This window comes from Prionailurus viverrinus, chromosome D1 (assembly GCF_022837055.1).
Source record: "Prionailurus viverrinus isolate Anna chromosome D1, UM_Priviv_1.0, whole genome shotgun sequence".
In the NCBI taxonomy this organism is placed as follows: Eukaryota; Metazoa; Chordata; class Mammalia; order Carnivora; family Felidae; genus Prionailurus; species Prionailurus viverrinus.
Window position 1 is genome coordinate 19,500,800 of NC_062570.1, and position 12,934 is coordinate 19,513,733.

General features: G+C 41.4%; 1 protein-coding gene across 1 annotated transcript; it reads right to left on the reverse strand.

The window, feature by feature from the left end:
- Nucleotides 1-7,902: 7,902 nt before the first annotated feature.
- On the reverse strand, nucleotides 7,903-9,381 carry BLID (BH3-like motif containing, cell death inducer). The gene is given in 4 exon segments (XM_047877770.1): nucleotides 7,903-8,059; nucleotides 8,097-8,169; nucleotides 8,172-8,213; nucleotides 9,327-9,381. Coding segments are annotated over 4 exon segments (327 nt in total).
- Nucleotides 9,382-12,934: the final 3,553 nt, after the last annotated feature.

Below are 12,934 nucleotides of genomic sequence, written 5' to 3' on the forward strand. Positions count from 1 at the left end.
AAGTGGTATCCTTGGCAGGCTAGCTTCCATCCGAGACCTCATCCGCACGATAGGGGCGGGCAGGGAGAATATGATGGTGCTCAATCCGTCCTTTGACAGGCATTGATGCACATTCAGAGTTTTGACACCACTCAAGTTTCTAAAGATGCATCCTTGGTGGCTGACCGTGACTCTCAAGGGACAGCTGGATGCATAACCACAGTCCCCCCGACTCCAGCCCCCAAACTCTAAACATACTTTAGATGGGAACGATCTAAATTCCCTCAGCAAGAGTCCCTCATCAACTGACAAAAAGATATTCCCAGGAAGGGGAGGAAGACGAAGCTTCCTTCTGCATTGATCAGCAAAACCATTTTCCTGAAGCAACGAGACCTTGAGCCAGTAGGGAGCAGCGTTTGGTGCAAGCAGTCTGAAGCTCCAGTGGTCTCCAAAGGAGTCATCTGGCAGATTTTATACCCCAAATCTGTAAGAGTTCCAAGTGTCAGGTTAAGTAATGTCAGGCTAAAGACTTGAATTTTTGCCTAGTAAAAAAGAAAAAAAAAATATTATTTCACTTTCCTTAGCCTTTTAGGATATTAGGGGAAATCAATGGTGAGAGAAGTCTTCAGCATATTATTTAATAATATTTTTTGATATGAATACGTATACTAATTCTGTTGCCTCCTTATGCTTCATTGGGTGAGCTTCAGAGGACTTTTCTTGGCTTCTAGATTAACTCCATACAAGGACTGTACTTATCTGATGAGCCCATGTTGTCTATGAAGCCCTCTGGAAGGTACTCTATGGCCCACTGCCTTGGGGTCTGACTTGACCAATTTGTAAGTAGTACAGTGCAATAGCCTTTTGGATGTAGGCAGGTAAAAGAGAGAAGCTTTCACTCCTATACAATAAGTGGGTAAACTGAGAGTGAAAAATAGAAAAAAATCAAGGCCCTCCTAAAGGATGAGATCCCTATTACCTGTGCACTAATAGAATGGAGCCTGACGTTAAAAAAGAAGCATTATTCTTGGCTGACGCATATCATCTAAGAGCCAAGTTCTATTTTGGTCTAGGTTCCCTGCCATTCAGTCATTAGGTTTAGGCTGGCAAGCAAAAAGGCTTATTTCTGCCCCTGGAACTTTTGAAGATGGAGATTGCCAGGCCAAGAGTCTAGAGATGATAGGAGACCAAAGATATAGGCCAGAGACTTGGGCTGGAGTTATTCGTCTATATATTTGAAACAGCTACACAGCCAGGAGGTTGTGAGGAGAAGGAGAGAGGTGGGGGGAGGGGAAGGCTTTGGAAGCCAAGAGTGTTCTCATCTTAAATTCAGTCTTATTGATGCCATGGCTCATAGAGACATCTTTGCTGACCAAATTAATGCTCCTTAGAAGATCAGTCCCCTTTTATAGTATTCACCATTGCTGGATCGCTAAGTGCTTTCCAATATAAAGGAGAGAGGTATCCAAAGCAGTGGTCTATCATGAAGCAGATACTGGATTACAATTCAGATTTCAAGGTTTCCAGTCAAACGCCTAAGACTGTATCTCACCTTTTCATTAATGGAAATAAAGTCAAGCCACACTCCTTCTCTTTTAGACTTTTTAGGCTCTTCAGATTAAAAACATTTTTTTTTTACTAGTTAGGTTCTCAAGGTCTAGGATAAAGACAGGGAGAGGCAAATATCCTAATATCATTATTCCCTTTTCATAGTTGGGAACTGAGGCAATTAGTGGCTAAATACTTTTCCCAAGAAGGTTGTTGAAGCACCAAGAATAGAATCTAGGTCTCCCGGCCCAGCTGTGGTGAGGAAAAATGAGCTAATGTGTAGGAACTGCCTAGGGTTCATTGAGAGTGAGTTTGTGCAAATCCAAAGTATTGTTACTAATAATCATACCCTATGCCGCCTGGTTTCCCCCATTTTTAAAAAATTTTTTTTTCCCAACGTTTATTTATTTTTGGGACAGAGAGAGACAGAGCATGAACGGGGGAGGGGCAGAGAGAGAGGGAGACACAGAATCGGAAACAGGCTCCAGGCTCCGAGCCATCAGCCCAGAGCTCGACGCGGGACTCGAACTCCCGGACCGCGAGATCCTGACCTGGCTGAAGTCGGACGCTTAACTGACTGCGCCACCCAGGCGCCCCTACCCCCCATTATTTACTAATGACAGCACAGTAAGGAAGAGCCTCAAAAAGATACGATTACGTTTACTTGAGTGTTTGTGAAATAGAGGAGTTTCAAAAGCACTGAGTGTGCAGAATTAATACACTTAAAAGAACACAGAAACACTGTTTGAGACACATCTTGGGGACTGAGGTGCCGTGGCAGCCCCAGACTTCCTGCTAAGATTCAAACGGAGATAGATGCATGGGGAGCACTCTGGGGGAGAAACCCAGGAATATTCTCAAGGTGGAAACTGCTAACTCAGAGATTTTAAATGTGGCGCACTCAACACTCATCAAAGAGTCTCTCCATGCTGCAAACAGCAATGAAAGGAAGACCACAGGGAACTCTGTCACAGGGAGCCACGCTAGCCTTCCGGGGTCCGAAGCTTTGCCCTTCAGGAATGTTGGACTGCACACTCTCCGATCCAGGCAGGTACAGAGTAAGCCAACTGGAGTTGGCAACCAACCTGCACTCCCAAATGAAGGGAGGTTAAGTGAACTTTCCGGCATTCTTAAGTCTTCAAAGATTCACCGTGATATTATGACGACCTACCGCAAGTCTGGAAAATTGTTCGGTTTATGGGCCCGTGGGTCTCTTAGCTCTGAGTGAAGTGTGCTGATCATGATTTTACTATGGTTAGCGCTGTGTCTGCCGCATGATAGGTGCTTTACAAATTATTGTTCTGTCTGTCCTGTGCTGGGAATTTAATATAATCCAGGGTCACAGTGTTATGAACACAGACCAATCAACAGATTACGCATAGGCAAGCAATCTTCAACTGATGACTTTCCTCTCCTGCCATGTGCTCAATTACTCCAAATCCACGTCTTCAAATTGATGGGAAAATGAGACCAGCTCTAAGGTAAGGAAGGAGGAGACGCACTTTGAAAATAAAACAAACAAAATCTGGCTAGGGGCTCTGTTATAAAACGTTAACAGAGCTATTGGGTGTTTCTAGTAAGCACCTAGGTGTCAACCTGTCAAGGTCTTTTTAAAAACAAAGTAAATAAAGAGAACTGATTTAAAAATTAAAGTTGGAGAGGAAATGATTGGTGAATAACATCTTCTTCCCCCAACGAATCTACATCTGTGTGCATCCCTGGGCCCAGAGGACTTGCTTTCTGTAGCACAGGAGGAATTGACTGAAGTATCAGGAAACCTGCTTTGTTCAGAGAACTTATGGAGGAAGGTGAGACTATCTAAGCCAGGAAGTAAAAGAAAAATCCTACATGCTACTTCTCTTTTGCTGAACACAAGGCAGAGATGGCTCTGGAAAACACTATTGTCTAAAATTAACTTCTTGGCTCTGATAAAGAAGGAGAGGAGAGAGTAAAGGCAATTATCACCAGATCTAACATCTTCTTGGACTTCTTCCGATGACCCCAGGCTCTCCTCCTTCATTGCTTCCCGCCGCCACACAGCACATCTCTTATGAGCATGTCTCATGCAGGACCTATTACACCATGATTGTACTTAAGAGACTGTGGGATCCAGGTCTGTATCTCCGGCCCACTGCCCATGACTGGCACACAGTAAACTCTCAGTAAAGGTCGAATAAAAAATGTGTAAAGTTGGGGCACAAGAGTGGCTCCGTAGATTAAGCATTCGACTTCGGCTCAGGTCATGATCTCACGGTCTGTGGGTTTGAGCCCTGCCTGGGGCTCTGTGCTGACAGTTCAGCTCGGAGCCTGGATCCTGCTTCGGATTCTGTGTCTCCCTCTCTCTCTGACCCTCCCCCGCTCATGCTCTGTTTCTCTCTCTCTCTCAAAAATAAATAAACGTAAAAATTTAAAAAAAATATGTAAAAAAAAATTTTTTTTTAATTAAAAAAAAAAATTTAAAGATAACATTTAAGAGCTGTCAGATAAAGTGCAAATGCAACCATGTCCAAAGTAAGCTTGGAAAAGTAGGAGTTCAATTAGATCCAGAGTCTAGGCTGGGTCTTATGGGACAGGAGGGGACAAAGAAGAGGCTCTGGCAACCATGAATCCATCCTCCATGAGGATGCTAATGCCACGTTGGTCAGCTTATGCACAGAGAATTAGAATATGGCCCTGGGGAAAGCCAAAGGTTGACAAATCTTGGTCCGGACTGCTTATTTGAACTTCAGGTACTGTTTCCAATCATAGTGGTCTCAAGGCACGTGAACCAATGGAAACAATATAGAACTGAAAGTTAAAGAGACGTGGGTTCTCCGCTTAATTCTGTCACAGCATGGACGAACGGGTAAAGATGTGGTATGTTTATACAATGGAGTATTACTCGGCAATCCAAAAGAATGAAATCTTGCCATTTGCAACTACGTGGATGGAACTGGAGGGTATGATGCAAAGTGAAATCAGTCAGTCAGAGAAAGACAAATATCATATGACTTCACTCATATGAGGACTTTAAGAGGCAAAACAGAGGAACATAAGGGAAGGGAAACAAAAATAATATAAAAACAGGGAGGGGGACAAAACAGAAGAGACTCGTAAATATGGAGAACAAACGGAGGGTTGCTGGAGGGGGTGTGGGAGGGGGGGATGGGCTAAATGGGTAAGGGGCACTAAGGAATCTACTCCTGAAATCATTGTTTCACTATATGCTAACCAATTTAGATGTAAATTAAAAAATAATTAATTTTTTTAAAAAGTTAAAAAAAATGTTGTCATAGCAACCTTGGACAAGACATTTTTCCTCTCGGATCATTAGCTTCCTCCTTGACTATAAAATGAGAGGATGAGACTAGATGAACTTTTAAATCCCCTCCAGGAAAATTCTAGAATTGCACAGTCCCTCTCTCTGTCTAGATTCCATTTTCTTACAAAACTATTTTCTTAACAGTCATGATACAGACGGAACTTGTCTTTTGAAAATAGAGCATCTTAGCTGATGTTAAAAACAATATAGAATCCGAACATCCAAAACGAAAGAAGAAAAACGTGAAGAGTCTCAGAATGGAGGAATTGATCACAGCAGATCGGGTCATGAAAAGGAGATCCCCATTTAACGGTCTCCCAAATCTCCTGAGCATTGCCTGGATCAAAGAAGTTTTGACAAGATTCTTAGGCAATAAGGAAGTTGTCCAGAAGAGGCAAGAATTATCCATCCCAGTTCATACAAAGGGAAGCTGACATCCAGAAAGGAGAGGTAATTCACTCAAGATCACTGTGAAGATGAAGTCAGGCCTGACACTCAGGTATCCTGCCTCCCACCCAATTATGTTGCCCAAATCTGTTCAGAAAGAACCCACCACTGCTTCCAGTGACCGAGAGAATGTGGTGCTGTGACCCAGCGTAACTGGGTAGTGTCCTGGCCAACTTGGCTTTCAAAAACTCTGCTGAAATCACACCTGCTATAGCACTGATCACTAGAGAAAGTGACCACATGAATAACCCAGAGAGACTCTTTAGAAGTTTCCCTACGGTCCACGACACTTCCACTGGCCTCGCGTCAGGAAATTATCCGGTTTCCATCCCTTCCATCTGTCACCTTAGGCTTTTGTACATCACGTTCCTTCTTTGGGAGTCAAAGAACTTACTAGAGAAACTCATAAAGTGTAAAACGATCCTAGATCACCATGCAGAAACGACGGTTAGAGGAATTTTTGGTATCGGTATCACTCATTATCTAAAGCAATTATTTTTATCTACTTTTTAAATTAAATTTTAAATCTACTTTTCATATATGTTAGAATGTATAGAATAGTGTAATGCAGATACATGCCATTCTTGTAAACATCACACATGTATGTATGTACATATATGTATATTATATATATATATATATATATATATATATATATATATATATATATATCTCCTTCAGTCTAGCTGGGAAAATCTGTTTCAAAATCAACTCCTGCTCTCTCCTCGGACTTGATATATAGCCAAGCAGGCCTTTCTCGATTAACACAGCCGCCTCCTGGGAAAAGTCACAGAATAACTTTATTGATTTCCCTTTACCCTTCTCCACATATCTCTGCTGAAATGTTGTCTTAACTCTTAAATGTAAAAGCAAAAAGAAAAGAAAATTAAAACAAAGAGATACGCTTCCTTTAGGACCACGTTGATTCTCTTATATTTTTTTCAGATTTTCTAAAAAAGATTTTTTTTTTTTTGAAGAAGGAGAGAGTACTTGTAAAGACAAGGGAGGATTAGGTTCTCCAAGGTTTTTGTGCAACAGATTTCTTTACATCGAAACCTGTGTTTTGCACACAACGCTGGACTCAATGCTACACAAACCACTTGTCCTCGTCTCTCATGACTTGGCCAGCCAGCTCTGAAAACTGCCAAGGCTTTCTGGCGAACAATCCCTCCAATGTTTCCAGGAGCCTACCCAGTGCGTAGGAATACAGCGAACGTTTATTTCTCATCAGATTTTCCTACCTCAAAAGATTCGCAACAAGATTAAGTATCTTATTTAATTAAAAAAAATTTTTTTAGGGGCGCCTGGGTGGCGCAGTCGGTTAAGCGTCCGACTTCGGCTCAGGTCACGATCTCGCGGTCTGGGAGTTCGATCCCCGCGTCAGGCTCTGGGCTGATGGCTCGGAGCCTGGAGCCTGTTTCCGATTCTGTGTCTCCCTCTCTCTCTGCCCCTCCCCCGTTCATGCTCTGACTCTCTCTGTCCCAAAAAGAAATAAATGTTGAAAAAAAAAATTAAAAAAAAATTTTTTTAGGATTCAGTATTTTAAAAATCAGAAAGTTCTTTAGGAGTTTCTCCGATGGCAGCTTTAGAGAGGTCAAAAAACGAGGCCCTCTCGGCTACCTTTCTGCTTGCACCTCTCACGGTGACCCGGACAGATGAACCCAGAGCCTCATTCTTGTTCTTCTGGCTTCGGAAGCGCCCCGTGCCCTCGATTCTGACCATGGGGCTGGAGTGGGGTCAGGGTAGTGGGAGGAAGAGAAGGGAAGGAAATACTGGAATGCCTTAGAATAAAAAGCTCTAACAAAACACCGTTTGCATTTTTGTCACTTCCCTCCACTGACTCCACAGATTTAGTTCTACTTGCTCTAAGGCCTGAGTTCATAAAAACCTAGTTGAATTTCTATTTCTTTGGGCTCTCTTTGCTGCCACCCCCAGCTTTTTCTGCAAAGGGGAGGAAGCGGATGGACTTATTTACAACATAATTGCGATCTGATTCCTCCCCCACTTTAAGCAAATAAAGATGCCTAGTGAGATGAACGGATTGTGTTCTTTAAAATTGAAAACGCATGTGAACGCATCACCCGTCAGAAACAAGCTTAAGGAAAGTACAGGAAGAAAATGAAAGGTCTGCGAATAAACAAGGTTACGGTGATGTACACTGTTGGGCACAATTTAGTAGAGCAATTATTAACAACATGACAAATATCTGCCTCCAGTGCACAAATAAAAGGCACTCAAAACCACAAAAGGGTAGTGATGTGCTATGCTGTCCTGAGGTTTAATCACAGAGCTTTTGTTTTGTTTTGTGTGTGTGTGTGTGTGTGTTTAACAAAATACCATTTCCCACTCCCCCCCCCTCATTAACTTGGAAGCTTAGTTTTAATTAAATGCCATTTTACTTTTTAGTGGCCACTTTATCTTTTCTTTTCCATTTGCTTTCTCTGCACAATGTGAATCAGACAGTGATTTGGAAGCGTTATGGGTAAAAGTGGGTAGAAAAGCATGCTAAGAATTGGGTCATCTTGTTGAAATCAAGTTCACTTCTGTGTAGTAGAGCAGGAAGAATGGGAGAAAATCTGCCCTAATATCTTGCTGTATCTGTCCCAACTTCTTCCTTTCATAGGGCCTCAGCAGGGGGAATTATGTAGCAATGCAATTTGCATCCTGGTTAAATAGGAAGGTCTCTGGAGCACATTTTCAAGAACACCCCCCCTCGTGGCAGAGGAGCCAAGATTGTACCTTGTAAGAGGAAACACTGTTTCCTTAGGCAATACAATATAGGCCCTTTGTTGAAACTGGCAACTGTGTTCTAGTGACAGGCAAGAGGGTCCCTTCTGCCTCTGGATAAATGGAATAATGGCCAGAAGCTTGTTCTAACCAGGCAGTACAAAGTCACTCTCAGTTTCCAAGATCGAATAGAAAGTTCTCTCCTGGCTTCCTGCAACACCCAAATGGAGCACAACACATCCACCATAATTTTAAGTTACAGTGTAAGAAAGTTCAGAATCAAACACTCATTCATTCATTCATTCATTCATTCAGCAAGTTTCTATAGGGCAGCTCATATAGACTGGGCTCTCCTTACGCACAATGTTAAGTGGAAGAAGAAAGATTACATCCTGCCCTTCTCTTCTTCTCAACTCCTACTATCCTTGGTATTTTCCTTGATTTCAAGTGGCAACTCATCAAAAATCCTCAGCCGATAATAGCTTCCAAGGGTTCACGTATTCATTCCCACCTCTTCTAACCTGCCTCCACCTAGAATATCATTTGATCTAGGTTTCTGTGAATAAACATTACTAATTAATATGAAGTCTTGACGATGTCCTCTCAAGTTTGATGCTGAGACTACAAAGAAGCTCTATCTTCTACCTAAAGGTAAGAAATCTCCCCATGTTGGTCTCTGACATCTAAACAGCAGGGATACTTTTTTTAGATTTTTTTTTCCCCAAATGTGAACACCCCTGGGAGTATTTGCTTCATTTCTTAGTCAGCAAGAACCTAGAGCTGCGGATGCCTGAGGGAGTCATTCCAACCGAGACTAGAATTTCAAGAGAGAAAATTTATCCAGCTACCTTGTCTGGTGCTTATAATGCATGAAAGTATCAACCTCCCCATGGCAGACTACAGGGAATGATCAGTGTGAAGTAAGTCATCTCCTCAAAGATGTATTGCTGGGCGCCTGGGTGGCTCAGTCGGTTGGGCGTCCGACTTCGGCTCAGGTCATGATCTCACGGTCCGTGAGTTCGAGCCCTGCGTCGGGCTCTGTGCTGACGGCTCAGAGCCTGGAGCCTGCTTTGGATTCTGTGTCTCCCTCTCTCTCTGCCCCTCCCCCGTTCATGCTCTGTCTCTCTCTGTCTCAAAAATAAATAAACATTAAAAAAAAGATGTATTGCAATAATTTCCCTGGTGAAACGGCAAGTTCCTGACCATGGTATTGTACACAAATAATAAATAAACAAATGCCATTATGCTGTTGTTGTTTTCCACACTGGGAAGACCTCAGAACATCTTGCTTCGACTGATAGGCTGGAATCGTTGAAAAACTTGCCTCCGCTTCCTAGTTCTTTGGCTAAAGTGTATCGGGAAAATGGTGCATTAGTCATTATTTCTAATTGGGAAAAGCCTGATTATCATGAGAACCCTGGTTAGGTGATTTGTAGAGTACTATTGTGTTGAGAGCCAAGAGACTTAAGGTAGAAGCATCTTAGTTAGCAATAGCAGAGAGGCTATGCGATTGGATCTGGTGTTTCATATATCTACTATCAAGATATATTGCACAAGAGGGGCGCCTGGGTGGCTCCTGAGCGTCTGACTTCGGCTCAGGTCACGATCTCACGGTTTGTGAGTTCGAGCCCCACGTCGGGCTCTTTGCTGACAGCTCAGAGCCTGGAGCCTGCTTCTGATTCTGTGTTTCCTTCTCTCTCTCTGCCCCTCCTCGGCTTGCACGCTATCTGTCTCTCCCTCAAAATAAATAAACATTAAACAAATTTAATATATATATATATATATATATATATATATATATGAACAAGTATTCAGGGAATACTTGGGTGTTTTTCTAAACTTACAGTAATTCCAACACTCAGTTGGAAGTGGGGGGCACATAATATTCTACTCTGGCAAAATTTAGAGGTAACCTGGGAAAAAATCCATCAAGTGCCTTGTAGAAAATCAAATGGGCAAAAGTATAATTGAAACCAATAAGATGGATAATGGAATCATTCAGGCTTGGATCTGAAGCCCAGATCTGCCACTTAATAACTCTGTGGACTTGGGCAAAGTACTTCACTTTTTGGAAACTCAGATTCCTGACGTGCAAAATTGGGGATGATTGTATTTTCTATGCCTATTTATTTTGAGGTTAAATGAGATAAGGAATATAAATTGTTTATCACAATGTCCGGCTTATAGTAAGCACTCAACAATGTTAGTTTCCTTATTTCTCTCCCTTTTTTGATGCATGCTTTCCTGATTTCCATTTAACCTATTTTGTGCATTTATAGAACACTGACTTTCTATACAGTTTGATTGATTTAATAGTCCAATTTTGATTAAAAATGAGTGAGGGGAGAAACCCTGGGGTGGCTCAGTCAGTTAAGCATCCAACTTTGGCTCAGGTCATGATCTTGGGGTTCATGAGTTCAAGGCCTTCGTCGGGCTCTGTGTTGACAGCTCAGAGCCTGGAGTCTGCTTCCGATTCTGTGTCTCCCTCTCTCTCTGCCCCTCCTCTGTTCATGCTCTGTCTCTCTCTCCTTCGAAAATAAATAAACATTTTTTTTAAGTGAGTGAGGCAGTGTTCCTTGTTCTTCTATTTTCTGGAAGGGTTTTGTAAGATTAGTGTTATTTTAGAGGTTAAATTATTCTAAATCTAACACATGGAAGGAATATGAACATGGACTGGTACTTGCCATTTTTGCAAAAGATGCTCCTCATCTACTGAGGAAGTCAGAAACATGCATGTGTAGCTACAAATCAGACCATGATAAGTGGAACAGGTTGACGAAACATTGGCGGTAGATGGTATCTATTATGTGCCAAGCACCATACAAGGTGGCAGAGACTCAGAGATAAAGAGGGTGCAATCGTGAAACTTTAAGGCCCTTCACTTAGCATAAGAAGAGACACATGGGCACACAGCCGCATAGGAAAGTGGGGAGTACAAGGGCTACTAGATAAAGTAATGGCACGAAGAATGTGAAATCACTTCTGTTGCAAGGGTCAGGGAAAGTTTCAAGAGGAGAAGATATCTAGGGTAGACATATTAAAAATAACGAGGTCAGAACTTCGATACAATGGACAAATGCCTTAAAAAATACAACTTACTCAAATGGACACCGATGAAACAGAAAATCTAAATGGCCTCGTATCTCTAAGAGCAATTAAATTCATTATCTAAACTTTCCCACAGAGAAAGTTCCGGGTCCAAATGGTATGACTGGTGATTCCTATCAAATATCCAAGTAAGAAATAATGCTCATCTTACAAAACTCTTCCAGAAAATAGAAGAACAGGGAATACTTCCCTGATTTTTTTTTTAAATAAAAATTGGGCAAATAAATTATAAGGCAATCGCATGGGGCGCCTGGGTGGCTCAGTCGGTTGAGCGTCCGACTTCGGCTCAGGTCACGATGTCGCGGTCCGTGAGTTCGAGCCCCGCGTCGGGCTCTGTGCTGACCGCTCAGAGCCTGGAGCCTGTTTCAGATCCTGTGTCTCCCTCTCTCTCTGACCCTCCCCCGTTCATGCTCTGTCTCTCTCTGTCTCAAAAATAAATAAATGTTAAAAAAAATTTTTTTAAATAAAAAAAAAATTATAAGGCAATCACAGACCAATATACCTGATAAACATAAACGCAAAAATCCTTAACAAAATTGTAACAAATCAAATCTTGCAACATATTAAAGAGCATTGTCTCCCATTAGGATTTATTCCAGAAACATAAGATGGATTTATATCTAATAATCAAAGTAATTCATCCTATTAGTAGGATATATGGGAAAAAGCACCATTATTTCCATAGGTGCAGAAAAATCATTTGAAAAAAATTCATATTCTTTTTTTTATTAAAGAACCTCTCATATTAGGAATAAAAAAGGAATTTTTTCAATCTGATAACACACATCCTACAAAAACTTACTATAAACAAAATCCCTAATGCTTAATTATAAAATCATTTCCCCATAATGTTGGGAAAAGGCCTGCTCTAATTACTTTTAGTCACCATTTCACTGGACATCTATCTTAGTAATTGTAATAAAGCAAGAAAAAGAAAAAGCATAACTAGAAAAAACAACATGGCTTTTTTTTTTGTAACTGATGTAACTTTTTGTAATTGGTGTGCTCGTTTAAGTAGAAAATCCTAAAATAATCTCTATAACAATGGCCAGAATAATTGCATTTGGCAAATTATTATCTAGCAAATACAAGATTAACATATCCAAGTCAATTATATTTTTAGGTACTAGCAGCAAATCATTAGAAACGAAGAATTTTAAACCATTTATAACAGCATCATAAAACACAATATTTAGGAGGAAATTTTCTAAAATATGCGTAGAGTGAGTTCAATTGTGACTTCCAAAAGATATGACTACCTGGAACCTCAGAATGTGACCTAGTTTGGAAAAGGGGCCTTTAAAGATGTAATTAAGGTAAAGATCTTGAGATGAGGTCATCCTGCAACAGGCTGTCCCCTAAGTCCAATGACAGAGTCCTTATAAGAGACGGAAAAGGAGACAGCACTGAGACCTAGAAGGAGAAAGCCATGTGAAGACATAGGCAGGAAGGTTGGCTGAGGAACACCTAGGAGACTCCAGAAGCTAGGCATAGGACAGACTCTCCCTTCAAGAGTCCAGAAGGGGGGCACCTGGGTGGCTCAGTTGGTTAAGCATCTGACTTTGGCTCAGGTCACGATCTCACGGTTCATGAGTTCAAGCCCTGCATCGGGCTCTGTGTGGAAATTAATTAATTCACTGATAAGAAGGAACAAATGACTTACACATGTAACAGTATGGGTGTGTCTCAAAATCTTTATACTGAATGGAAGAAACCAGAAACAAAAGAGTATATACTATATTGATTCCATTTCTGTAAAATTATAGACACTGCCAACTAATCTATAGAGACAAAAAGCAGATCAGAGTGTGCCTAGGGCCAGGG